Genomic DNA, 27,240 nt, shown 5'->3' with positions numbered 1-27,240 from the left:
GTCCTCCGGGAGATGAATCCCCTCTCCGGCGGGGTGCCGGAGGCGATCTCCGGAATCCCCCGAGATGGGATTCGCGGCGGCGGCGTCTCCGTAAGGTTTTCCGTATCGTGGCTCTCGGTGCTGGGGGTTTCGCGACGGAAGCTTTAAGTAGGCGGAGGGTCAACGCGAGGGGCCACACGAGGGGCCCGGGGGGCAGGTCGGCGCGGCCGGGGCTTGGGCCGCGCCGGCCACCCTCCCGGCCTCCTCGTGGCCCCACTTCGTTAGGTCTTCGGTCTTCTAGAAGCTTCGTGCAAAAATAGGACCACGGGCGAAAGTTTCGTCCAATTCCGAGAATATTTCTTTACTAGGATTTCTGAAACCAAAAACAGCGAGAAAACGACAGAATCGGCTCTTCGGCATCTTGTTAATAGGTTAGTTCCGGAAAATGCATAAATATGACATATAATGTGCATAAAACATGTAGGTATCATCAATAAAGTAGCATGGAACATAAGAAATTATCGATACGTTGGAGACGTATCAGCATCCCCAAGCTTAGTTCTCGCTCGTCCCGAGCGAGGTAAAACGATAACAAAGATAATTTCTGAAGTGACATGCCATCATAATCTTGATCATACTATTTGTAAACATATGTAATGAATGCAGCGATCAAAGCAAAGGTAATGACATGAGTAAACAACTGAATCATAAAGCAAAGACTTTTCATGAATAGTACTTCAAGACAAGCATCAATAAGTCTTGCATAAGAGTTAACTCATAAAGCAATAAATCAAAGTAAAGGTGTTGAAGCAACACAAAGGAAGATTAAGTTTCAGCGGTTGCTTTCAACTTATAACATGTATATCTCATGGATATTGTCAACATAAAGTAATATAACAAGTGCAATATGCAAGTATGTAGGAATCAATGCACAGTTCACACAAGTGTTTGCTTCTTAAGGTGGAAGGAGATAGGTAAACCGACTCAACAATAAAAGTAAAAGAATGGTCCTTCAAAGAGGAAAGCATCGATTGCTGTATTTGTGCTAGAGCTTTTATTTTGAAAACATGAAACAATTTTGTCAACGGTAGTAATAAAGCATATGAGTTATGAAAATTATATCTTACAAGTTGCAAGCCTCACGCATAGTATACTAATAGTGCCCGCACCTCGTCCTACTTAACTTGGACTACCGGATCTTCGCATGCCATGTTTCAACCAAGTGTCACAAAGGGGTACCTCCATGCCGCCTGTACAAAGGTCTAAGGAGAATGCTCGCATTTCGGATTTCTCGCTTTTGATTATTCTCAACTTAGACATCCATACCGGGACAACATGGACAACGGATAATGGACTCCTCTTAAATGCATAAGCATGTAGCAATGATTATTGTTCTCATATGAGATTGAGGATATATGTCCAAAACTGAAACTTCAACCATGGTTCATGGCTTTAGTTAGCGGCCCAATGTTCTTCTCTAACAATTTTGCATGCTCCAACCACTAAAATGATAGACCTTCGGACAAGACGGACATGCATAGCAACTCACATGATATTCAACAATAGTTGATGGCGTTCCCCGAAGCATGGTTATCGCACAACGAGCAACTTAATAAAATATAAAGTGCATAAGTACATATTCAATACTACGATAGTTTTTAAGGCTATTTTGTCCCATGAGCTATATATTGCAAAGGTGAATGATGGAATTTTAAAGGTAGCACTCAAGCAATTTACTTTGGAATGGCGGAGAAATACCATGTAGTAGGTAGGTATGGTGGACACAAATGGCATAGTAGTTGGCTCAAGGATTTTGGATGCATGAGAAGTATTCCCTCTCGATACAAGGTTTAGGCTAGCAAGGTTATTTGAAGCAAACTCAAGGATGAACAAGTGCAGCAAAACTCACATAAAAGACATATTGTAAACATTATAAGACTCTACACTGTCTTCCTTGTTGTTCAAAACTCAATACTAGATATTATCTAGACCTTAGAGAAACCAAATATGCAAATCAAATTTTAGCAAGCTCTATGTATTTCTTCATTAATGGGTGCAAAGCATATGATGCAAGAGCTTAATCATGAGCACAACAATTACCAAGTATCACATTATCCAAGACATTTTAGAATTACTACATGTAGCATTTTCCAATTCCAACCATATAACAATTTAACGAAGAAGAAACTTCGCCATGAATATTATGAGTAAAGCCTAAGGACACATGTGTCCATATGCAACAGCGGAGCGTGTCTCTCTCCCACAAAGTGAATGCTAGGATCCATCTTATTCAAACAAAAACAAAAACGAAAACAAACCGACGCTCCAAGTAAAGAACACAAGATGTGATTGAATAAAAATATAGTTTCGGGGAGGAACCTGATGATGTTGTCGATGAAGAAGGGGATGCCTTGGGCATCCCCAAGCTTAGACGCTTGAGTCTTCTTAAAATATGCAGGGGTGAACCACGGGGGCATCCCCAAGCTTAGAGCTTTCACTCCTCTTGATCATAGTATATCATTCTCCTCTCTTGACCCTTGAAAACTTCCTTCACACCAAACTTCAAGCAAACTCATTAGAGGGTTAGTGCACAATTAATAATTCACTCATTCAGAGGTGACACAATCATTATTTTCACTTCTGGACATTGCATAATGCTACTGGACATTAGTGGATCAAAGAAATAAATCCAACATAGCAAAAGAGGCAATGCGAAATAAAAGGCAGAATCTGTCAAAAACAGAACAGTCCGTAAAGACGAATTTAGAGATGGCACCAGACTTGCTCAAATGGAAAAACTCAAAACTAATGAAAGTTGCGTACATATCTGAGGATCACGCTCGTAAATTGGCAGATTTTTTCGAATTTTCTACAGAGAATTGTGCCCAGATTCGTGACAGACAGCAATGCTGTTTCTGCGCAGCAATCCCAAATATAACATCAACTTTGACATAGAAACTTTACTTGGCACAAAAACATGATAAGGAGAGGTTGCTACAGTAGTAAACAACTTCCAAGACTCAACAAAATAAAAAAAAATGCTGTAGGTAAAAACATGGGTTGTCTCCCATAAGCGCTTTTCTTTAACGCCTTTCAGCTAGGCGCAGAAAGTGCAAATCAAGTATTATCGAGAGACGGTGTGTCAACCTTACCTTGGGCTTCATCCTTACCTTTCTTATTGTTTTTCTTTCCTTTTGGTTTAGGAAATATATGATTTCCCCCGGGTATAGAGGTGAATTTCAGAGTGCCTTCTCCCACATCAATGACTGCTCCCAATAGTTTCAGCAAGGATCTCCCGAGTATGATTTTTCCTGTTTCAATAACAAGATAATCAATGGATATTGTTCTTCCATGAATGGTTGTATGCACACCTGCAGCTATTCCCTTAGGAGTTATAATAGAGTTATTAATGAGAGTTATTTCTTCTCCCCCTTTATCGACTCCCCAAAGTTTCAAAGATTTATAAATGTTTTCAGGCATAAGGCAAAATTCATACATAATATCACAGTAGGCATGAAGAGTTCGATCACCGATAACAATTTTAACAGAAGGGTCCCATAATGAAGGTTTAGGATTCTCTAGGACTTGTTCAAGACGATTACGAACACAGTGATAATTGTCATTTAAGCGAGATGTACTTATCTCGAGATTGTTCAATCTATTATAAATGCTAATAAGGGCTGAATCAAAGTTATTAGCTGAATCATGTGATGCAACCAATTTCTTTATGGCATTAAAAGCTTGATCCCCATTACAATGAAGGAAATCTCCTCCTACTAAAGTGTCCAAAGCATATCTATAGCGAACCATAAGACCAAAATAAAAATTACTAAGGAGCAAACTTAGAGTCATTTGAGGTTCAGTTTTACGATAAGAAGTAAAAATTCTAGACCAAGCATCCTTAAAACTCTCCTCATCCCCTTGTTTGAAAGTAAAAACTAAGTCCTCAGGCGAAGAAGTAACAGGTTCAGAGCTAGACATGGTAATAAAAGTAACTAAAAAAAAAAATTTGTATTTTAAATATAGAGTGCAGGACAATAAAGCAAACTAGATAAAGTAAATGCAAGTAACTAATTTTTTTGTGTTTTCGATATAAAGAGCAAGACAGTAAATAAAGTAAAACTAGCAACTAATTTTTTTGTGTTTTGTTTAGGTGCAGCAAACAAAGTAGCAAATAAAATAAAGCAAGACAAAAACAAAGTAAAGAGATTGAGAAGTGGAGACTCCCCTTGCAGCGTGTCTTGATCTCCCCGGCAACGGCGCCGTAAATTTACTTGCCGGCGTGTAGTTGACGTGGGAGTTAGAAATCTTTGGGGTGCAACTTTCTTCGGTTCCCAGCAACGGCGCCGAAATTTAGCTTGATACGCGTAGATGCACACGTCCGTTGGGAACCCCAAGTGGAAGGTATGATGCGTATAGAAGCAAGTTTCCCTCAGTATGAAACCAAGGTTTAATCGAACCGAGTAGGAGCCAAGAAGCACGTTGAAGGTTGATGGTCGCGAAATGTGATGCGGCGCAACACCAGGGATTCCGGCGCCAACGCGGAACCTGCACAACACAACCCAAGTACTTTGTCCCAACGAAACAGTGAGGTTGTCAATCTCACCGGCTTGCTGTAACAAAGGATTAAACGTATCGAGTGGAAGATGTTTGCAAAGAAAACAGTAAAACAAGTAGATTGTATGCTATGTAAAGAATAGGACCGGGGTCCATAGTTCACTAGAGGTGTCTCTCCCATAAGATAAAAGCATGTTGGGTGAACAAATTACAGTCGGGCAATTGACAAATAGAGAAAGGTATAACAATGCATATACATGATATGATAAATATAGTGAGATTTAATTGGGCATTACGACAAAGTACATAGACCGCCATCCAACTGCATCTATGCCTAAAAAGTCCACCTTCAGTGTTATCATCCGAACCCCCTCCGAGTATTAAGTTGCAAAGCAACAGACAATTGCATTAAGTATGGTGCGTAATGTAATCAACAACTACATCCTTAGACATAGCATCAATGTTTTATCCCTAGTGGCAACAGCACATCCACAACCTTAGAACTTTCTGTCACTCGTCCCAGATTCAATGGAGGCATGAACCCACTATCGAGCATAAATACTCCCTCTTGGAGTTAAGAGTAAAAACTTGGCCAGAGCCTCTACTAGTAACGGAGAGCATGCAAGATCATAAACAACACATGAACAATAGATTGATAATCACCATAATCATAGTACTCTCTATCCATCGGATCCCGACAAACACAACATATAGAATTACATATAGATGATCTTGATCATGTTAGGCAGCTCACAAGATCTAACAATGAAGCACAACAAGGAGAAGACGACCATCTAGCTACTGCTATGGACCCATGGTCCAGGGGTGAACTACTCACTCATCACTCCGGAGGCGACCATGGCGGTGTAGAGTCCTCCGGGAGATGAATCCCCTCTCCGGCAGGGTGCCGGAGGCGATCTCCAGAATCCCCCGAGATGGGATTCGCGGCGGCGGCGTCTCCGTAAGGTTTTCCGTATCGTGGCTCTCGGTACTGGGGGTTTCGCGACGGAAGCTTTAAGTAGGCGGAGGGTCAACGCGAGGGGCCACACGAGGGGCCCAGGGGGCAGGTCGGCGCGGCCAGGGCTTGGGCCGCGCCGGCCACCCTCCTGGCCTCCTCGTGGCCCCACTTCGTTAGGTCTTCGGTCTTCTGGAAGCTTCGTGCAAAAATAGGACCCTGGGCGAAAGTTTCGTCCAATTCCGAGAATATTTCTTTACTAGGATTTACTGAAACCAAAAACAGCAGAAACAAAGAACTGGCTCTTCGGCATCTTGTTAATAGGTTAGTTCCAGAAAATGCATAAATATGACATATAATGTGCATAAAACATGTAGGTATCATCAATAAAGTAGCATGGAACATAAGAAATTATCGATACGTTGGAGACGTATCAATCCTCTACGAGGAAGCAATGGCACCTTGCGTGGCGGGCCGGCGCGCCGCGGCGAGGCGTTTCCTCGAGGTCGAGGCGGCGGAGCTCGGCGGCGCGGTCGCCTCCTCGCGGGCGACGTCTGCGTCAGGTCGGCTTCTTCGGGCTACTCCGGCGGTCAAGGGCAGGGGCCTTTGATTCGCGTGCGCGCCTCGGGGCGGCTGAGGGCGCCCTACGCGTCCGCTGTTGGCATGGTAGGGCGGTCTTCTTCGTCTCCGGCAGGTGGCCAAGCTCCTCGTCGGCGCTCGCGCTACGACAAGCTCGGCCCCGGCCATGGGATGGCGGCGGCGGGCCTAGATCTGGGTAGGTGGGCCTAGGTTTGGGCCGCATCTGGGTGTTCGCGGTAGGGGCCAGGACATCTAGTTTCTCTCGCGGGTTTGCTCCGGCTCGGGAGAGCTTGGGACCCGTGGTTGGTAGGATGGTGCGACTATGGCATGGCGACGGCTCGCCGCCGCCATTGATGTTTTGATCCCCTCCGGCCACTTTGACAACCGTGGGGGCGGTTCGTCTCGGTTACGCCCATCCGGGTTGGTATTGCGGGGTGTGGCCTACGAGAGACGCCGGCGGTTTCGAGTGTGTCCGCGAAAGCACCGCAAGGCTTAGGCCACTCGCCGGCGACGACGACGTCTACGGATGCCGTTTACCTCCTTGGAGGCGTGGCCACGACACACATCCTGGCTCGCTGGTTGCCTCCCTTGGGCACCGTCTCGCTGCCCTGTTGACTCGCGAGCTCTCCGAGATCCTCCTCGGATCCCCTTCTCGTCGATGCACTGCGTCTTGATGCGACCGGCTTCACATAGACGGTGTGCTCCAGGTTTGCGCGACCACTCTCGGGCCTAGGGTGGCTGTAGGAGTTGAGGTCGGCGCAGGGGGACATTGGTGGTTTTCAATAGTTTGGTGACGTCCTGATATCTGTTGCAAAGACCGACAGAGGCTTTCCGTGGGGTGGGTGTTGAAGCCCATGCGAAAGCATTGCACGGCCCCTCTGTGCCGACAGCAACGACGCTTGTGAGCGACGTGTCCCTTCCTGGAGGCGCTGCCGTGAAGGTTTCCCCCTTTGAACTCTGGAGTCTCACCTGCTCTCTTGCGCAGTTAGCTAGCTCCCTTGGCGTCGGTGGTCTTCTGCTAGGCGGCCCAGTGTTCTTCTTCAGTTTGGTGCAGTTCCTTGGAGCGGCGCTCGGTGCGTGAAGTCTCTAGCCGAGCTGCCGGTGTTTAGCTAGGCCTTCGGCTCCTCTGTTTTTTTTATCTTTGTTTAGGCTCTAGCTTAGCACATGTGCTTGTACCGCTAGCTGGCAACCCCAGTTTTTTCGCTTTCTTTTCTCTGTTGTGGGTGTTCTTGTTGTACTCCTGGCCGTGATGGCTTTGTTAATTCAAAGTCGGGCTCGTCGAGCCTTCAGTTTAAAAAAAAAAATCATGGTCCAGTTTGTGTATCACTGACTCCAAGCCAAACAGGTGATGAACAATAAGATTAGGGCAATCACAAATTGCGGCTAGTATGGTAGACACACGCCAAATAAGAACTTAATTAGCACCTGCAAGTGCACGGGGAGGAAATTTTACTTATTGATGGTACCACGAGACGCAAAGAGACGGGGAATTTGAGACGGATCAGTCACTGCTGGTGAACGGCGGCGTCGCTCCGGGGCCGGATGCGGAGGCGGGCGAGCTCAGCGTCGATGCGGCCGGTGAGGATGAGGGCGAACATGCGGTAGTCGCAGAGCAAGGACCAGACGGGGTGGCCGAACGTGGCCGGCCGGTTGCCCTCCACGAAGAAGTGGCTGTACCACGCCATGCCGTACCCGAGCACGGGGCACGCCGCCAGGAGCGCGGCGCGGCCCGTGGCGGCCGCGAGGAGTGCGCAGAGGAGCGACGCCAGCGTGCCGGCGAAGTGCCAGCGCCGCGTCGCCGGCTTCGAGTGCTGGCCCAGGTAGAAGCCCCAGAAATCCTCCATGCTCCCGAACACCCGAGCCTCGACGGCGCCGCTGCTTCTCTTCCCCATCGCCCGTCTCGCTTTCCCTCGAGCGCCCCTCGCTGCTTGCTTTCTGTTGTGAATTGCGATGTGTTGTTGAAATGGTGACCGCTGAGAGAGACGCGTACCTGTACGCACTTTTTTGCGAATTCAACATAGTCTGGCTAGCGACGAATAGATTTTGTGATAAAAAAGAATGGAACAAGTCATGACGATCGGTAAATCTGATGCAGTATATAGTTGAAAACACAATTTAGGCCGCGTGAAGGCGGACTGGCGATGTGTCCAAGGATGGCGATGACTGGATTAAGCATGGCGACTTCATGCGCACTAACAAATCACTATTTTTTCAATAAAATAAATATATTAATATCTCAAAAATACCAATTACACCCAACCCCACCGACAAATCAACCCAACCTCTGCACACCGACAAATCACCATAGCTATGCACTTCAACGTATAGGCAAAAGGAGCTCAGTTAAGAAAAGAAAAAAAAAATGCAAAGAGAGTAATACAATGTATGCATGTCACTTCGCTATTGGTATATATTCTCATGTATCCTTGTTCCACCAGAATACAAAATTTTACACAAATCGATACAACACCACTACTTACTACTGAATCACACGTTTCACACCATACACAAGGCCAAAAGAATCGTGGGGAAACTCGGGCGCTACAGTTTACTACAGCCTCTCCACAGCTAATATAGTTCTACAATTACAATGCGATATATTGCACAACGGATGGGACGACTGAAGAAGAGAGCAACGGAATCCTTCAAGTATAACCAGTGGAGCAGATCGGAGAAGATGAAAGGTTAAACCGTTCATCCAAATGCTTATCCACACATAAACAATGAATTGAATGACCTGGCAGTATGAAAAGCTGACAAAACTGCATCATAGAACCATCAAGATGATTGGATATATCCTTCCACAAGCCTGTGTGCCTGTAAAATGTTAGCAGCTCCAGTACGCACATCATAAAAGCTTTATGTGTGCCACGCTTAGGTCTATTTACTCCAGCCAGCTCTTCAGAATAATATGTCACAAGGTTCATTGCTATCACGAGCTCACATACAAAACAGGCACCAGACCTGCTATCTTCCCATCCCTTCCAGCTCTCTTTTTCTTTACCTGAGCAAATAGCAACAGTTGCCCTATTAGAAATGTTCCATTTGCAGCCAGGGAACAGGTAAAATAAATGGCGAAGTCATAAAAACTTACGTAGTACCAACCATCAACCTCATATTCGATATCGACATCTTCTCCAGAGTTCAAACTCAACTGAAAACAGTTACATAAATGATGTGTTATTTTGTTTGCATTCCAAGATAAGAAAAGACAACTTGATTATTTTGAGATTCTCTTCGAAAAAAGAGACAGCTTGATTATTTGACATTCGCTTGAAGTTCGGTCTTTATTGCAAAAAAAATAGAAAATTTATAGAGTATTTTTCACTAACTAAAATGTATAACCAGTATCAAATGAACACCAACTACTTTTGCTTCAGGAAGTAAATAACTATCCTTTTTTTTTCGAGAGTACGCCAAAGGCGTACCTTACCTTTATACTACCTCTGTACGGATTTAATCGACGCATGGATATCAAGCAAATGAACTAGCTGTGGTTCTAATCAAAGTCAATTAAATAAGAACGGAGGGAGTAGAAGGCAGAGGTTTGAATACAAGAAGACTACCACATGTAGCACGACAACTCCACACCGGCTAGTCCGTAGACAGCCACCATCGACAAAACAAACACAACAAGAAAAAGCCTATCCTAAGCTATGCAACAGAACCGCGTCTCAACCGACGCTAAGTGTTCTTCTAAAACCAATACCCCTTCAAACTTGGAAAGGATGCATTGGACTTCACAAAGATAAGTTGTAGCCAGGAATTACAGCCTTCTTACCTCATCATCGCCACCTGCTGTGAAGTCATACAGTGCTTTCCCAGATTGAGGATTCCCGGAACTGGAACTCTTCTCGGTATCCTCGTGTGATCCAGAACTTCGGCTCCCACGCCCAGCAAGGGGGTTGTCAAACGACTCACGCTTCTGTAGGACAGATGTTGAATATGATGGTGGTTCTTCACGTATCTGAAATAAAACCAAAATGGATATCAGGAACAGTGTTTTTAATACAGATACCATGTGAAATCACAGGGTAGAAGTGGCAATCTAAAATACTACACCAACACAGCTATAACTACTATCCGATGGCATACTTTCCTTACAGAAAAATAGGAAAAGAATTATCTTTTAATATTCATATGTCAAAAGTTCGATTATAACTAAATATGAAGTGATTTTATTGTAACTCATCAGGTCTAGTATTAGTTTAAGCTGGCTATAAAATTTGATGAGCCTGTTCCAAGGATGAACCCCGGAGTTTGTATCCGTTCAACAGTAACTGGCTGGGTAACTAAGATTCATCTTGGTCAGTGGTGAGACGCCCAAAAGCATCCTAGGGCATCTCCAACCGGGCGACCCATCCCGCGCCCGCGCGTCCGGATGGGTCGAAACGGACAAAATCGCGGCCCAGCGCGCGGACCCATCCCTAAAACGGACGGCCGGGGCATCCGGGACGACCCAAACCCGGCCCAAATCTTGGACGAGTTTGCGTGGCCGCGGACGCGAAAGGCTGGTCGCTCGCGTCCTCCCCTTGTCCGCCCCTGGCCCGCCTGTCTGCCTCCCACAACAGAAACACTCCACTCCACTCCCAAAACCTAGAGATGGCCGACGAAGCGACTGCCGCCGCCACCGCCACCACCGCCACCATCGGAGAGGAGGCACTGGTCGCGGCCGTTGCCGCTCCTTCCGTGGAGGCGGCTTCTGAACTGGAAGCTCCGGTGGTCGTGGAGCCCGGGCCGCCGACGAAGAAGGCGAAGCCCGAGCTCACCGCGGAGCAGAGGGCGATGGAGTCCAAGAAGCGGGCGGACCGGCGCCGGGCGTGTGATCAACGGAAGAAGGAGGCCGCCGCCGAGGAGGAGCGGGTGCGGGCGGCGGAGCACCTCCTCCAACTCCAAACACAGGCGAAGAACACGGTCATGCAAGAGCAGGCGCGAGCCATGCTGTTTTACGGCCACTCATCGCTCGGCCAGCACATGCTCATCCCCGGCACCGGCACGGCCTCGGGGAGCTCGGCCTCATCCGTGACCCTGCCCCTTCCTCCAAGATCAACCGGCCTCACCGTCTGCCCCGTTTGGGCAGGAATTGGGGCGCATTCTGGGCGGCACGCGTACCCGGTCACGGGATGGGTCACCGGAGGTGGGAGAGTCCATGTCGGGGCCGTCACCTTCGTCCATTGACCTCAACCGTGCGCCGGCGAACTCCAAAGGCCACAAGAACTCGGCAGCAGCTGCCATGGCCGGCGCACGCAACCTCGTTCGACGATTTGTCGGCCGCGCGCGCGCAGTCACCGTCGACCGTGCGAGCCCCTACGTCTTTCGCGCAGACGATGCCGGCCACCCTGCCATATCCTTCGACACAGCAAGCTCCCCAGCCACCTCCCGTTGACACACAGGAGGGCACAACTGCCTGTCCCGGCAGCATAAACATCGAGGAGGAGCCGTTGTTCGTTGAGGGCCTCACACAAGCCGCAGCTGCACAAGCTAGAGCTCGCCGGCTAAGCAAGCGAACCGCCAACTACACGGAGAAGGAGGACAAGATGATCGTCCATGCATGGTTGACCATCGGGCAAGATGCGTTGACAGTGCCGAGCGAAGGGACCGCATTCGGCGCCGGATCTATGAATACTTCCATGAACATCGCAAATATGGACAGGAGCCATTTGAGAGCGACCGCAGCCGACATATCGATCCAAAAGAGGTGGGGAACAATTCAAACGGAATGCAACAAGTTCCAGGCGGCGTATGAGCACGCGAAGCGGCTCCCCGTTAGTGGCATGGGTATGAAGGACTTGGTATGATTCTTAACCTCAACTTAATCATCCGATATTCGCACATATGTTTATCGTTGTTCTCTCGCTTTGCTCTAGGTGTGGCGAGCTTTGGACTTCTACAAAGCCAACAATGGAGACAAGACCTTTGCCTTCCCTCATTGTTGGAAGGAACTCCGGGGCACCCCCAAGTTCCGGGAGGGTATGAGGGGTACATGGCGACCTTGATCGGCAACAACCCCGCCAAAGATGCCACGGTCATTGACGTTGATGGTGGGCAGCCTTGCGGTAGCTCCGCTTCTCGTGCAAGTCGTCCACGCGGCCACAAGTCAACCAAAGCCGACATGAAGCGTGATGCTTCCTCCGTACTATTGTATGGCACTTTGAAGGAGATGCATGCGGATAGAGAGGTGTCCACGGACAAGAGGGATGAGAGGAGGCGCCGGGAGAAAGAAGAGGACAGGAAGAAATTCTTTGATGTCCAGCGAAGAAGCTTGAGATTGAAGAGGTCAAGGCCCGAGGCCAAAGCTAAAGAACTTGAGCTCAAAGAGAGAGAACTTGAGCTCACGACAAGGGCGAAAGAGGTGGAGATGAAGGCGAAGGAAATTGAGCTCAAAGCAATGGCAAGGGCCAAAGAGATGGAGATGAAGGCGCGGAAGTTGAGCTCAAACGCCAAGCCGAGGACAACCTCATCATGAATGCCGACTTGACCAACATGAGTGAGGCGAAGAGAGCTTGGTTCGAGAAGAGGCGGGAAGGAGATCCTCGAGCGCCCAAATTGAGTTAGACAATCTCAATTGTAATTTTTATATTTTTCTCAAACTATGGCACATTTTAATTGATTTATCATGCTACATTTGATGCTATTTTATGCTATTTGCTATATTTTATGTTTGTTATATATTATTCCATGTTTATGAGATATTATTCTAGGTTTAGACATTGTTTTATAAAGTATCTGTGGCCAGATGGCCTATTTCCCAAAGAAGTAGGCCAAATGGCCAAATTGAGTGGCCGCTGCGTTGGGCGCAGCGTGCGACCCAAACGGACACGCGGACGCGGGGCGCTGTCCGGGTGTCCGTTCGGCCACCCAAACGGCCCAAAACGGACGGCCCAGCGCGTCCGTTTGGGTCGCCCGGTTGGAGATGCCCTAAGTTCCTAACAGTTAAAATGGAATGAGAAGATTGGAAACGGTGTGGTTTCCTGTATTCCTCTGGCGCCTGGGATTTCAGGAATAAATGGTGTTTCAAACCCATAGCGCATCTGCTGCAGCAGGGCTCGTGTTGCAACTTATCCCGGTAGCCCACTCTAAATTTTTCAAAATTTTCTGAAAAATGTTGATAGACATCCCATCCATCTATCATTTTACAAAATTTAAAATTCAAAACACAGACAGAAAGACGAAAACACAGATCAAGTGTTGATCAAATTCACAACGCAAATTCGATTAGGTGCTATTCATGTGGGATTTTACTTTTCCTTTTGTTTCTCACGCAGTATCCAAATTAAGATTTGAAATTCGTGTCATAGTACATAGATGTTATGGATATGTCCTCATTTTTTCCCCGATATTTCAAAACTTTAAGAAGGCAACCGGGGTTGGGTGCAGCGATGCACCACAAGCCCCGATGAACGAGATACATTCTGGTTTCAAGCCTTAGGTGGTGCAGATCATCTTATGCAATGCCCATACCAGCAAATACCAGTATTTATGAAATTAGTTTGTTAAAGTTGCATGGTGTTTATTCTTAAGAAAAGTATGTTCATATGACAAATATGATACCTGCATTGTAAGATCCAATAACAGAAACTGTATCAAAAAATATATCAATTATACAATGAATGAAGCAAAATACCGTTTGTTGCGAAGCCCCATAACTTGGTGGTTTTGAACTAAACAAGGACGGATAGTTCATGCCACCAAAATGGGACGATATGGATGTCTCCACAGAACCAGTTGACTCAGGTGAGGACCCACCAGAAGACCTCCCATCATCTTCCTGAAACATATAAAAGAATGGGTTTAAATAAATATTTGAGTCAATTAGTTTAAGCAAATATTCTAACACTTGCATCCACCTCATATGTTTCAAGAATTGTCTTGGCCCACATATCATCATAACCGACTGACGGCCTAGAATTCATGTACTCCTCCTCATCATCCACATCAGGAGCATCAGTTCCAGCACCCGCAAGGAAGTCCTTTACCTATCGTACAGTAAAAGAAGAAATAAGCCAATAGATGAAAAAATCTCAAATTCAGCACAAGCAGAGAGGAAAAGGAGAACTGTTGCGGAAACGATTAAGCAACTAAGCTATCTCCCACCGATAACAGCAGGCAGCTTTCTAAGCTGAACTGATAGGTATCAGGAAATCTGGGGAATCAGCAGCAGAACAAATTGAAGATTCTTACTTTGTCCACAGCTGGGGCATTGTTTGCCCAATCATCATCTTCCAAACCTGCTGCCCAGGCCATGGCTAAATCAGGGTCAATTCCAGACTGCATAGTACTGGTCTCTTTATGTACTTCTTTGGACTCATACATGAGGTCAGATATTCCGGTTGCAACAGCAGGGTCACTTAGACCGACAGAGGCACTGATGTTATGCCGATTGCGGTAGATCTCAATGAGCTTGGCACTGTATAAAATATTCAACATTAATAATTACACAATACTGCAAGCAGCCAAAAAAGGAAAAGATGCTGTCCATTTACACTCAACCTTTTCTCTCTGTAGAGAAATAGCTACAAGTGTTAACTTATGGGATGCTACAACATTTCTCTTGTGATAAAAGTACGATAGTCAAGTAGATTACATGAACTGCGTAAGCCAGAAAAATAACACTTTACCTACACCCTAAGCAGCTAAAATGAATAATTACAGCTTATTTAACAAGTGTTCAAACTTTTTCTAAATATTATATCTTCCATCGTGAAAGACATTTTAAAATATAGGCAATTAGCCTACACATTTAAAATTAGCAGTAGGTGCGGACCAGAAAGCTTAAGCTGATGGCTACCTAGCATAAAATATCTGAATTACGTTATAGGGCCATGATCACTATAAAACATCATAGCATATGAGTCTTCTCAGTATCTCGAGAACGACACCAGTTCTATGAAATCCCAAGTTGGTTGAAACAAAAGGTTAGAGTAAAGGAAAATTGCTAAAGGTGTCACTTGCCATTAAGGGGAAAAAAATGTTCCCTATGGTATAAGTATAGCAGTGGAACCTGTAGACAGCTTAGACCATAACCCGCAGGTGATGATCCAAAACTACACTTAATTTTATGCAATATATGGAGCAAATGATCCAGGTAGCCCAAGATAATACAGCCCAAGCCCATTTTATGGGATTGCCCATGGCTCCATACAACACTCACGATGATGAGGGCCATGAAATTTTACAGCTTTACTTCATAGATGATTTCCACAATGAAGTAACCTTTCGTGTCAGGAGCAACTTAACTATACGAGGAGATTAACATACCAAATATCACAGATACATACCTGGTAGGACCTAAAGGCAAGTATTTGATCCTTGGAACAAAACAGAATAAACAAACAAAATCAAGAAGCCTCTCATGGGTTTCATAAAGTTTCTTCAGTTCATCATCACTCCATTCTTGTTTGCTATTATCATGCTGACGGATGTCCCTGCAAAAATCCATACAAAGCAATCATTTCAAAACTATTATAAAACAGGCAAGAGGAATTTTGTGGACAACATACCTAGCAAGCTCATCTTGAGCTCTATACATTTCATCCAAGACCTTCAGCATTGGGCTTATCAAAGATCCAAGACCAGTACCACTAGCACCTTGGTTTTCCCCATTACTTAGCTGCAATTCTGAAAAGTTTGACTGCACACCGCCCAGACTCAAAGCATGGAGAAACTCATATATCTGCAGTCTATAAGGTTCACCAGACCTTATAGCAATGGTGGTCAGGGCCTGAGCAGCAGCGATACGGATCTACAGAAGTGAACAATAGGGTAAGGAAAAACGGAAAGCACGTATAAGGAGATAAAGTATCATCTCAGTCTCACCCCGCCACATTGTCAAGTTCAAAATATGGAAGTATCATTTTATTAGGTGCATACCTCCCAGCTGCCACTAAATGCACATCTTTGGAGCCGTGTTAGCGCGCTAGCAAGTGTAGGATTACGGGAACTTGCTGCAGCAACCATTTTATCAGCATCAAGCATCATTAGAGCAGTGCCAGGAGGCGTTGCAGATTCCCATGCATACTCAGATGCAGCATAGTTTGCATTTTCTCCCAGAAACCAAACCTGTTGAACAAATTGAAGGGCCACAGCATCAGCACATTTTGATTTTATGATCAATGAACTAATTAACCAAGTTAACGTTTTGCTCACAGCAGCTTGAACTAATCTTTGCAGTGCCATTGCAGATTTTGGATCTGAGGCAGAAACCATATCAACAGACGTGAGCACAGACATTGAACCAGGCTGAGGTGGTGGCAGATCAAGGACTATTGTCACAGCTTCCAAGGCTGTATGTTTTCCATCTGGTCCTGCTCCTACAAGGCATGTCTGGAAAGACAACAATTGTTATTTTTTGTGGAAGTTACTATTGCCTGTATAAAACAGGACATGTAAACCATTGCATAACAGTATAACACCAACATGCTGTAAAAAGGCAAGGGCTATGCTAAATTTGCTGCATCTTTGCATACGACTACAAATGGTTGGGTCACCTTTCGTCAAGTAAACCTTGGTGATTCGGAAGAACAATGGAAAATACTTTATGAAAAAATGACTACCTTCCATAACAGTTGTAGAACATCAGCATCAATCTTTCCAGGAACTTTCGTAGCGAAAATTCTAGCAATCTCAAGCAGAGTCACAGCCATATCAGGGGTTGCCTATCATGTGAAAACAAACCAGAATACGCTCAAATCAAGTAAATGACAACATATTACTGGTGACCAAAATAATAGCAGTAAAATGCACACATTACAATCATAGAACACATAAACAAGGGGGTCAAACAAAGATAGTTCAAACATTAACTAGTTGCAACAATAAAATCTTGTATTAAAGAAGGCTAAGAAAAGCCCCGTAAAAGTATTAAACAAGGAGTAGCATTTTTTTAACAATGTTATTTTAAATAACTAAAACCTTGGAAACTAGGCAAACATAGAGAACAGATAAATGTTGCTTCCAGTTTCAGACGGATTTCAGGTACACGGCTGATAATAAGCCATCAAAATGGGGAAGAAGAGCAACTTCACACAGAAAAAAAAAAAGTAGTGTGTATACTATTAGCAGTGAAAGGGGGCACAATACCTTGAACCGAGCATGTAGGGTTAGCAGGACATCATTCAGGAGAGAAGAAGGCCAGGCTGGGTCAGACAGCTCACAAGCAATGATAGATTTCAATTCATCAAGAGACTCATGTGGATTTTGCATCCATATCAAAGCTTTGACGACCATCGCTCGAACATATACACACTCGCATGCTACAGTTGTCCGCACTACTTCCATTAGTGATGCTAGTAATCCTGCTACTGTGTCCAATCCACCATGTCCGTTCGATAGTGGTTTAGCTTTCCGGGTAGCTACAACATGCACATGAAGAGTTAGATGATTTTATTAGAAAGTGAAACTAATATAAAACATGAGACGCGTAGTTTGATGCCAAACAAAAAAGAGGGGAGGGAGGTTAAGGTAGCTCAGTAGTGAACTTTTAAGCATGCCTGAATACACTCAGATTCATGCAAGAGATATTGCACTCTCTAAATGAAAGAGGTGCATATTTACATAATATTTGCTAACTTCATAGTTGTCCAGTAAAGTCAATCCAGAACAAATTGACAGAAGCAATAGGTAATTAGGTATGATTTAAATCAACGTAAAGCGCATATGGTTTTCGTAATATGTAGTTGAATAACACAAAGCTATGATAACATCCTAGTACCTTCAGGTTGCGAGTTCTCATTAAGATCAGAATCAAGAGAATCAGCATTGTCTGAATAAGCTTGAAGATTTGCTCCCTCATCATAAGCACCCAACGCATAGGCAGCTGCTCTACTTTTACCCATTTCCTGGACTACTCTTGCAGCAGCATGAAGAACAGGGCGGGAAAAGCTACGGAAAGAGCTCTCCAGTCTGACAGAATAAGAAACAGATAGTAAGCATCCAAGAACCAGCATACAGGGCAATGGAGCGATCAGACACTTGAACATTCACAAAATATATGACAAACCTTCTCATTACAAGTTTGATGAGGGGTTGAGGACGCCTTGCTTTCGAAGATTTTTCACTGGCTTTTGACAGAATACCCTTTGATGCTACAGAAGGGGCCTCAGGCAATTTGAGAATTTCTCTAGTTAACCGAATCCATCCGCCAGCTCTGTCCTCAGTGCTGCAAGACGTGATAATTGATAATTAACTACACAACATACAACTCCATCTGAGGTACAGAAGCACAATAAATAAAAGGATAACTTGATTAACATCATTGCCACCTTTCTGTGTTGTCAACTTTTCCCAGAACACAGAGTATAGCCTCAAAACAGACTCTGTCACTTGGATCCAAAAGAAGTTGATAAAGGAGAGAACTGTACTGTGACTTTATGTCAGGCCTCTCTGTGTAAATATTTGGTCAGATCGACAATTCAATGCATGCCCTCTGGAATCGAAGAGTGCTCATCTTGATTCATGCACAGATACAAAAACAAACTGCACTTACCATCCAGTACACGAGCCCTAGATATTGAATGGCACAACTTTGCAAGGTACACTCTTGCAAGAACATCATGCAAATGAAGGATGTCCTGAAGAGCTCCTGTTTCATTTTGACACATCACACAACCAAATGAGTGCATCGAAGTGTAAAGAAGAAAATCCTCATATCATTGATGTTGGCAAAACAGGAAGCGAGTGTTTATAGACAAAGGCGGGTAGCCGGGCACTGCCATTCGGGGGGAACGGGGAACAAAATATGATAACAAAAGTTGACGCTTATTCCAAGTTAGGTACTTAGGTAACCTGTAACCCACAGGTTACTACTTTTGTGGTTACTACTTATATACTGTTGATGTGGCAGCAAGTAAATATACTTGGATATGGATATGTGATTGGTGTTAAAATATATGCAGTTATTGACAAAATACGACGCCTATCACAATCTGTGTTTTGAATACAGAAGGAGTATCGAGAAATATTCCGCAAAAAGGGCAGAAAAAGGTTGTGGAAACTTGATTCCTCAAACTCAAATTAATTCAAACTATTACTGCAAGTCTAGAATCATATGTCAGGCACAAAGAATTTCTCAATTACTCCCTCCGCAGATTCGGATGTATCTATTCACAAAATATGTCTAGATACATCCAAATTTGCGACAAGAATTATGGAACGGAGGGAGTATTAGATAAGCTGAAAGCCCTAAAGTATTTATGTTCAAACGATAATGAAAAACTCAACTAAAAAAAGATAAGGATAACGAAACATACCACCATGCTGTGCGTTTTTGCCTGCAAAACATCAAGTTGATGGTGAGAAACTAAAGAAATAACATGGAACCAGATGTGTGAAATTGAAAAAGTATGTAAATATTAACTGGAATTTGCATTTGACATTTCTAGTATTGCCCAGTTTCTAGAGCATAAAAGATCTACATCATTCTACATCATAATAAACTACACTTAACAGACTAAAAACGGAAATTCTGAACGATTAATAGCAGTAGAAACTGACCCAATGCCATTGCAACAGAGTATGGATCTCTAACAGCAATTTCCGATATAATTGACAAGGCATGCCTTACTGCAACTGGGTCAGAAAATTCAATCCTGCAGTTGTATGAAGCCAGATGAGAACACAATGACAGTTATACAGGAGCATGTTCCTATTTCCTGACAGTAGTGTCACATTTTCAAATTCATTGTAGAAGAAGACAGTTCACTAAGACAGACAACAAGTCGACTGGTCATTTTGACACAAATATTAACAAGATAACAAATCAATAGAGTAATTCAACAGAATGTAAGAAATAGATAAAAGCCAGTTACTACATCACTACATGGGTCATGGTTTATTCTATGTTTTGCACAAAGAGATACTATTGCAACCATAGAACAATGCTCCAAATCGCAGAATCTATTTATTTACATATGATAATAACCCTTGGAAATTGGTGAAATAAACATAGGTGCAAAATAGATTATAAGATGGAGAATAAGCTAATTTTAGCATTCTAAAGACAATAAGGTTATACTGACCCTTGGACAGCTCGGTGCAGAAATGCTGGATTGCCAAGATCAAGTGGCAGTCTTCTCAGAGCACTTAGAGAAGCGTATTGCAAGTTACTCCGTAAAATAGACTGCCGAGTTAATTAAAATTAGAAAAAAAACATAAGGATAGCTCGCAGTCGCAATAAATGAGAATCTAAAAAAATTGAATTCATGCAATCATTTTCATTGTTATTATATACTTATATAAGGTAGAAAAGCTGTCAGATGAGGTATAATGTATCAATAACTGTAATTTAAGGTTTTAATGTATCAAATATACCCATACGTCTCAGGAAAAGAGTTGAGTGTTATAACCACACTAAAAGCAGTTAGCAGTACATATATTAAATGCACACTCTTGTATCTAAATAGTACCTCTTTATCACCACCTTGCTTGGTAAATATACCTTTCTTTCGTTTCTGTTTAGAATCTGCCACCTGAAAGTATCCAGAATAATATCATGAACAGAACACCGTAAAACTTTCTAGCCAGAAACCAGGGACACTGGTAAGGAGCTCAAAGAAGTATAAGCTTGACAATGAGGGACTGTATGACATACCTTTTCCAAAATGCCAAACACAATCTCACTAAGCTTTTCCAACATCTCAGAACTGCTTGTGGAAGAGGATGTTAGGGCCTTCAGAGCCGCAAGTCTCCGCGCGTGAACTTCAAATACCAGCATCCATAATTATTAATTGAGCATACACAACTTGAAGAAGGCAAGAGACTGAAAACATTTGGTTAACATAAGACTTTCTTTTTTTTTTGCTGACCCTAACATGAATATATTTAAAATGCATATTTTCTCATAAACAAGATGGTCAGCTGTCAGCATGCCTAGTTTCAACCTTCAACTAAGACATTTCAGAACATGTAAAAAAAAACTATGAAATTTCAGAAACTTGCTTTCTCCTATGGTGTCAATTTCAGCAAGGACAAGATGATTGCCAGGAATAAAATTCTCACTATGCCTCTTGCAAAGTACCTCCAATGGGAGATCAGTTTCCAAAAAGGTGGGGTCATATGTTTGAAGTTATGAAAAGAATAAGCATGACTGCTTTTGATGCAAACAGGGAGCATCAGCAACAAAATATTTAGGTGTTCTATAATCAGTGGCCAAAAGCTGTACGAGAACACAGATTTTTGCATGATACGACGTGATGTACACTGAGGTGATAGTATAGAACCTACATTCAACATCATCGCTGGTGGATTCTGCTGAAAGCTGATTAACAATTCTGGGCACGACATCTGCTCTAGTCACTCCTCCAACAACATCAATGTCGGCAAGAGCATCCCAATTCGGTGTGGGTATGCCACCGGCAGCACTTGAACCCTGGGAGCCATTATCTGACAAAATCCGGGCAAGATAGTAGTATACGTAGCGCAGAACATTTTTGTCCTCGCATTGCTGGTGGAGCTGTAAAAACAGAAATAACTATATTAGGCTAGTGTTAACATAGAGTTGGATATATGTGTAATTTAAGTTACAACATAGAACACATGTTTAAGTAGCATAGCTGAACTTTCTGGGAGCGGGCTCATTTCCATTTGTGAAAATTAAAACGGATGTCTATACGGAAGCATGGCTAGAGAAGAGCAGTGTCAGATGGGATACGTACCATGAGAAGAGACGGAGCCACCGAAGGATCCACAGAATTGTACACCGCGAGCTTGGGGAACACACTGTTGACGAGCTGCCTCTGGGAACTTTTCTGTGAAAGGGTATGGCACGAGAGAGCAGGTAGCTAAGGCCGACAGATCCAAGCTCACATCACGCAATTCGAAGCAACCGAGGCAGCACAACGAACCTGGTCGCACGTCGCTGCAAGCTCGTGGATGCTCCGCGCCAGCTGCGAGTACGAGACGGGCTGCAGGAGGGAGAGAGAATGCAGCGTGAGACTGGAAGCAGAGGGTAGAAGAAATGAGGGGCGCGGCGGTGTAGTAGGGGACGAGCCTTCTTCTTCCTGTTGCGCTGGGGAAGGTTCTTGACGGGGTTGAAGGCCTTGGCTGCTGAGATGGTGTCGCTCTGGATCTGCATCAGGGTGGCCCTCTTCGACTTGCGATCCGCCGGGGCGGGCGCCGGCGCCGGCGCCGGCGCGGACCTCCCCGATGAGCCGCCCGAGGACGGCTGCTGCGACGACGCGCCGGCGGCCGAGGGCGGCGCTGGATCCGAGGTGATGAGATCCATCAGCGTGGAGCCGGAGCCGGACGACATGGCCGCGGGCGTGGTGGGCTCGCGGCCGTGCGGTAGTGAGATCTCCGGCGAGCACTGCGGTCGGGGTGGGGAGCAATTGGAACGGTGAGGTGGCTGGATCGCTGGATCCAACCGCCTGTTTGGATTTGGTGGGTGGTGTGCGATGCTGTAGCTGGCTGGGCTGCTCCGACCGGGTCGGTGTTGCGAACGACCGACGAGGGGTTCTTTGCTTTTCTCTTCTTTTTTTCAAATAAATAAAGAACAGAAAGATATACAAATAACCAGATTTTCTATTAATATAAAGCCAAAATGGCCAAAAGATATGCGAGTACTGTTTAACGGCTTGCGACATAACACACAACCTAAACACATAAAATGTAGGAAAAAGGCACAACTTAAAGAAGACGAAGTTCTCCGTGCTCGAACGAACAAATCAACTTGAGGGCATCACAAAAAGATCATCTTTAGATTTCTAAGGAAACACAAGATCCTCCTCCATCACCGTGGGAAAATTTCGAAGTGGAATTCTTCAACTCTCTTCTAATCGGCATGTAGGATCGATACCTTGTGAGATTGGTGGGCTCGGCAAATTGTATCTAGACGACAATTAGTCCAATTGTTCTATATCGCAAAAAAAATTAGGCAGTCTAATGAACCTGGAAGAATTGGACTTGTCTTACAATTCCCTGCACATGGTGATCAGCTCAAATTGGACTCCTACATTTAAATTACAGTGGGCTTATTTCCTTTCTAAAAACTTAGTATCCACTTTTCTTTATGGCTTAAAATGCAGGGTGGTGTTACGTACCGTGGCATTTCTGATGCAGGCATAGTTGACCATCTGCTAGATTGGTTTTCAGCAGTGTTTTCAAATGTTCAATATTTAAACATTTCAACACGCTGGCCTTCGGCTATGCCTATAGTATTTGACCTCAACTCTAATATGATCACTGGTAGTCTGCCACTATTACCAAGGTTAAACTTGACATCTTCCAAAACTTTATCAGGGCCACTTCCATAGAACTTTGGTGCTCCATTCTTTAGTGATATATTATTTTTTAGAACAGTAACAATGGCACTGCATGATTCGGACGTCTTATATCTATCAAAGAACCGTCTCATAGGATGATTTCCTGATTGTGCTGAAGTATCAGTGGAACTAAGAAACTAAATGTTACCTTCTCAGTTGAAGCTCTAATTAGTTAACAGTATAATGGAACCATCTAGGACCTCCCACAGCGATTTGCCGTCCTAGACCGTCCGATCAGCCCATTCAGCGCTCCAGATCGTCTCATCATTTCCACGACGTCCTCAGCTCGTTCAGTCAGTCAAATCGCCGCCAATGGGCCAGCCCAGCGTTACCGGACTGCTACTCCGCAGGCTGAGCTGGACGAATTCTTGTTACTTGGGCTGTGTTAGCTTTAAATGGGCCTTGAGGCCATCTTCCTCCTTAGCGTTGACCTCGCATCTAGCAGAAATAACCAGACTCTCTCTCAAAAAAAAAAGCAGAAATAACCAGACGAAGCGGCAGCGTCGCGCCGTCCCTTCTTCCCATCTCTCCCTCCCCGCGTCGCTCCGTCATTTCCCCTCCGCCTGTGACACGCCTGAGCGGCGGACAGCTCCGCACGCGATTGGAGCCGAATAAGAAACCAGCGAGGTGACGATCGCACTGGTGGGTACGTACTGGATGCCGAGTTCGATCGATTTTGTGTCGATTTCAAAGACCACGGACTTCCTGCACTTCTTCTCGGTCGACGACATACCTCGAGATCCTCCTTGGATCCCATTGCCGTCTCCGATTATTTATGCAGATTTTACACCCCGTACAACCCCTCTTCCACCCATTAGTTTTCAGTCTGGCCTCCTAATTGGTGTTATTTTTTCAGTCTCAGTTTTTACAGGTTTCGCCGGTAGCAGAGGAGACATGGGTAAGAGGAGAAGAAAGGAGACATAGGGGGACCAGATGAGCCGACTCGTCCATGTGATGTCACTCCGGCTGCATCTTCTGTTGGTTGTCCCTCCTACCCATGTAGATCCCATGTCAACAATTTGCCACAAAAGGCATGTAGGATCGTCCATGTATAAGAAAGACCATATTAATTCCAGATCTGCTTGCATTGCAATGTAACTTATCTTCTAAAAGTAGGGACATGGTCAATGAGATAATGAGCTGTCTGCAAAAGCTCATTCCAAACTAAAGGACAGATGCATGCTACAACCAAGCCCCCAGAATTTACCTAGATTCTTCAACATGGAAGCTGCAAAACAATCGGTATTTTTTCCACGGGGTATTTGGCCTTAATTTGTATGCACATTGAATGAGGTATTGTTCCTTGTTATTGGATGAGCACCCAACTGTCAAGAAAGAAAATGCACTGTACTAAAGTTGTGTATTTTCTACTGATGTGCGACAGATCATACGAAATAAGCTTGCTATTTTAAAGGATGGAGGAATTCAATCGCTGGATTACTGTACTCTAGGTGGATATATTAATGAGATTGTTGATATGACTTTGTTCTTTATTTGATTTTTCATGTTCTAAGGTAGATGAGGTCACTTGTAATATTGATATATGCAAAATAGCAATTTTTAACCAATCCGATCATTTTTTTCTACGGAGTTTTACCACAAACTTTCTCATATTTACACATGAATGTGATAATTTTCTTGATTGTTTTCTTGCGCCGTCAGTTTATCTTTTCACTTGCCAGTACTGTATTATAACTCTTTACCAAACTTTTTAAGCCATTCACATGTTTCCACTATGCAATTCATGCTTGTTCTCACTCTGAAGTTGACAATGTGCAGTATTAAAGTGTTGGTCTGCTCCTTTTAGTTTTTATGTAACTATTTGAAATATTCTTATATTGTGATGCGACACTATGTAAAGTTACCTGAAATCAAGTGTGTCATCGGTTTTATCCATGCTACTAAGAAAACTGCTTTTACTCTGATGTACTCATTGGCTATCAACTTTTATGATCTGCATTTTACTTTTTTTTCTTCAAATTTATTTATGTGTCTGAGTATGCAGGTAACCTTTGGTGTTTTCAAGATAGATATCTAAAAAAAGTGTTGTGTCTTGAAGTAGTAAGGCTGCAAGATGCACCATTTAGTAGTTGGGAGTTGGTCGAGATATTTCCTTCTCAATGCACATCTGACAATGTATTGAAGTGGTACAGCCGGTCCTCTCATATCCATTAGACCCAAAATAAAAACCAGTCCTCTCCTACAATTGTACTATTTAGCTCTTTTGTACTACCATTCAATATATAGGTTAGTTCATCTAAAAATCTATTTAGGTCAGTTAATTATATCCCATGTTTTATGCCTCCATATATAGTTTGCCAGTGTGTAGGTACAAATTAGTGACCAGGGAACACTGCTGCTCCAACCTACCAGCGAACACTACTGCTCCAACCTTGTGTCCAAGTTATCTATGAACTGGAGCTACAACATGTACAAGATTGATTGAACCCTATTGCTAAAGTTGAAGTTGGAGAGAAAGCTCGGATTTCATTATGTATATTTTTGTTTTGGTACGTGCCAAACCGGTATTAACAATACTCATTTTTTCAGAAGTTACCCATTTATCCTAAATTGTTTTGACAAAGAGAAAGTGTAACCTGTCTATCTCTTGTTTTAAGCTACCCGCAAAGAGTAAGCTTTGTTGTTGTACTTTATTCTGCGGTCTTTGTTCTAACTTTTAAGAAGTTACTAATAAACATATTTATTGTATGTAATCCTGGTTTGGCATACATGGTAAATTTAAATGTGCAAGACTGCAAGTTTACTCTATGTTTTTAACAAACAGTTAGTTGATCTCACTATTTATCATTTGCTGGTGTTTTTTTCTTTTCATTAATTTTCATGTTTGTGTACTAAAAGGGAACCTTGCCATGTGAGAATATGATGTCGTAGGCAAACTCTGGTGAGGCATGCATGCTGATTCATACAGAGATGATCCCTTTATATATTGATATGCCAGATTGTTTGTTATTTTCCTTCACTCCTTCCATCATATTATTGTGTGTTGCACTTTACACAATTGGCCTCTTTATAAATGAGATCCTGTTTAGGGAACATGAACATTAGGATAGATTTCTCTACATTATACTATGTTAGCAAAAGAGCTGTGACAACCAGATTGTAGACTGTATTTGTTTTCTTGAAGTTAGATATCTTGCTAGCAAAAGAGATGTGATAACCAGATTCTATGATTCATTCTTCAAGTTTTCTTAGAATTTATGTTGGCTACATGAATTAGATCACTTCTGGTATTGTTGGTTCTTTTTGTGCAGAACTATTGGTGTAGGAATAACTCTGCATAGAGATGGAGGTTGAAGAAAAAAAATGCAGAGGGAAATGATTGTCTTATATGAACCAAAAAAGAACAGTGGGATAAGGGTTTTTAGAGTTCATATGAGATAGCGACAGATGTAGCTGAGTATGCATCTCAAGTTTCAGAAGTCTCTCAGAGATTGAAGATACTTCGCTATTGAGCTATGGTGAGGGCACAGTTTATATGATAATTTTTCCTAATCTTTGTTAGCTAATGTATCTTTTTTTAACCCATGCAAGAATTTTCAACACAAGACGCACACCATTGTATCTCATCATTGTCGTCTCATTTATGAATAGTAAATCCTAAAGCCCTGACAAGACCCTGGGCTGGTTTTACTTGCATATCGTTTAGTCCAATGAACGTGCTGTAGCAAATTACTGCACAGACAGTATATATAAGTTAACAAAAGAAGGATCTATATCCATGGCCTGTGAACTTTGTGAGCAAAATTCACAGAAACTTCTAGAACAAAACTATAGTGTATTTACAAGTTTTTTTTCTTATGTTTTGGCACATTTTAGTTTATGACTTTATGTATAGATGGATTTCAAAACTTTGATTCTCATGAGACACATATCCGCGCGTGCTTATAATTGTGG

The 27,240-nt window shown here is 43.7% G+C and overlaps 2 protein-coding genes and 1 long non-coding RNA gene across 3 annotated transcripts; 1 reads left to right on the top strand and 2 right to left on the bottom strand.

The window, feature by feature from the left end:
* Positions 1 to 7,426: 7,426 nt before the first annotated feature.
* LOC124698728 lies at positions 7,427 to 7,990 on the bottom strand. The gene has a single exon (XM_047231174.1). The coding sequence runs from the start codon at positions 7,960 to 7,962 to the stop codon at positions 7,576 to 7,578; it is 387 nt and encodes a 128-aa protein (XP_047087130.1). The 5' UTR covers positions 7,963 to 7,990; the 3' UTR covers positions 7,427 to 7,575.
* A 457-nt stretch (positions 7,991 to 8,447) lies between these two features.
* Positions 8,448 to 22,405, bottom strand: LOC124702006. The gene is made up of 25 exons (XM_047234103.1): positions 22,056 to 22,405; positions 21,910 to 21,969; positions 21,721 to 21,813; positions 21,290 to 21,518; positions 20,658 to 20,764; positions 20,473 to 20,535; positions 20,086 to 20,186; positions 19,562 to 19,656; positions 19,318 to 19,338; positions 18,555 to 18,650; positions 18,331 to 18,451; positions 18,069 to 18,227; positions 17,781 to 17,971; positions 17,150 to 17,421; positions 16,624 to 16,725; positions 16,217 to 16,393; positions 15,941 to 16,129; positions 15,571 to 15,812; positions 15,349 to 15,495; positions 14,252 to 14,477; positions 13,918 to 14,046; positions 13,695 to 13,838; positions 9,852 to 10,037; positions 9,165 to 9,224; positions 8,448 to 9,074 (listed from the first exon to the last, which is right to left on the bottom strand). The coding sequence occupies exons 1-25, from the start codon at positions 22,314 to 22,316 to the stop codon at positions 9,003 to 9,005; spliced, it is 3,543 nt and encodes a 1,180-aa protein (XP_047090059.1). The 5' UTR covers positions 22,317 to 22,405; the 3' UTR covers positions 8,448 to 9,002.
* A 1,440-nt stretch (positions 22,406 to 23,845) lies between these two features.
* Positions 23,846 to 25,818, top strand: LOC124697828. The gene is made up of 2 exons (XR_007000830.1): positions 23,846 to 23,971; positions 24,182 to 25,818. It is a non-coding gene; the product is annotated as an uncharacterized LOC124697828 (long non-coding RNA).
* The last annotated feature ends 1,422 nt before the right edge of the window (positions 25,819 to 27,240 follow it).

This window comes from Lolium rigidum, chromosome 3 (assembly GCF_022539505.1).
Source record: "Lolium rigidum isolate FL_2022 chromosome 3, APGP_CSIRO_Lrig_0.1, whole genome shotgun sequence".
Taxonomy (NCBI): domain Eukaryota; kingdom Viridiplantae; phylum Streptophyta; class Magnoliopsida; order Poales; family Poaceae; genus Lolium; species Lolium rigidum.
The sequence above is the reverse complement of the archived record's forward strand: the minus strand, read 5'-3'. Positions and strand labels throughout refer to the sequence as shown.

Excerpts from the sequence above, each read along its gene's own strand:
- LOC124698728 (XM_047231174.1), bottom strand. The coding sequence starts at position 7,962 with ATGGGGAAGAGAAGCAGCGGCGCCGTCGAGGCTCGGGTGTTCGGGAGC.
- LOC124702006 (XM_047234103.1), bottom strand. The coding sequence starts at position 22,316 with ATGTCGTCCGGCTCCGGCTCCACGCTGATGGATCTCATCACCTCGGAT. Across the intron at positions 16,394-16,623 it reads TTCTACAACTGTTATGGAAG|ACATGCCTTGTAGGAGCAGG; the intron begins GTAGTCATTTTT and ends TTGTCTTTCCAG. Across the intron at positions 15,813-15,940 it reads CATTTAGTGGCAGCTGGGAG|ATCCGTATCGCTGCTGCTCA; the intron begins GTATGCACCTAA and ends TCACTTCTGTAG.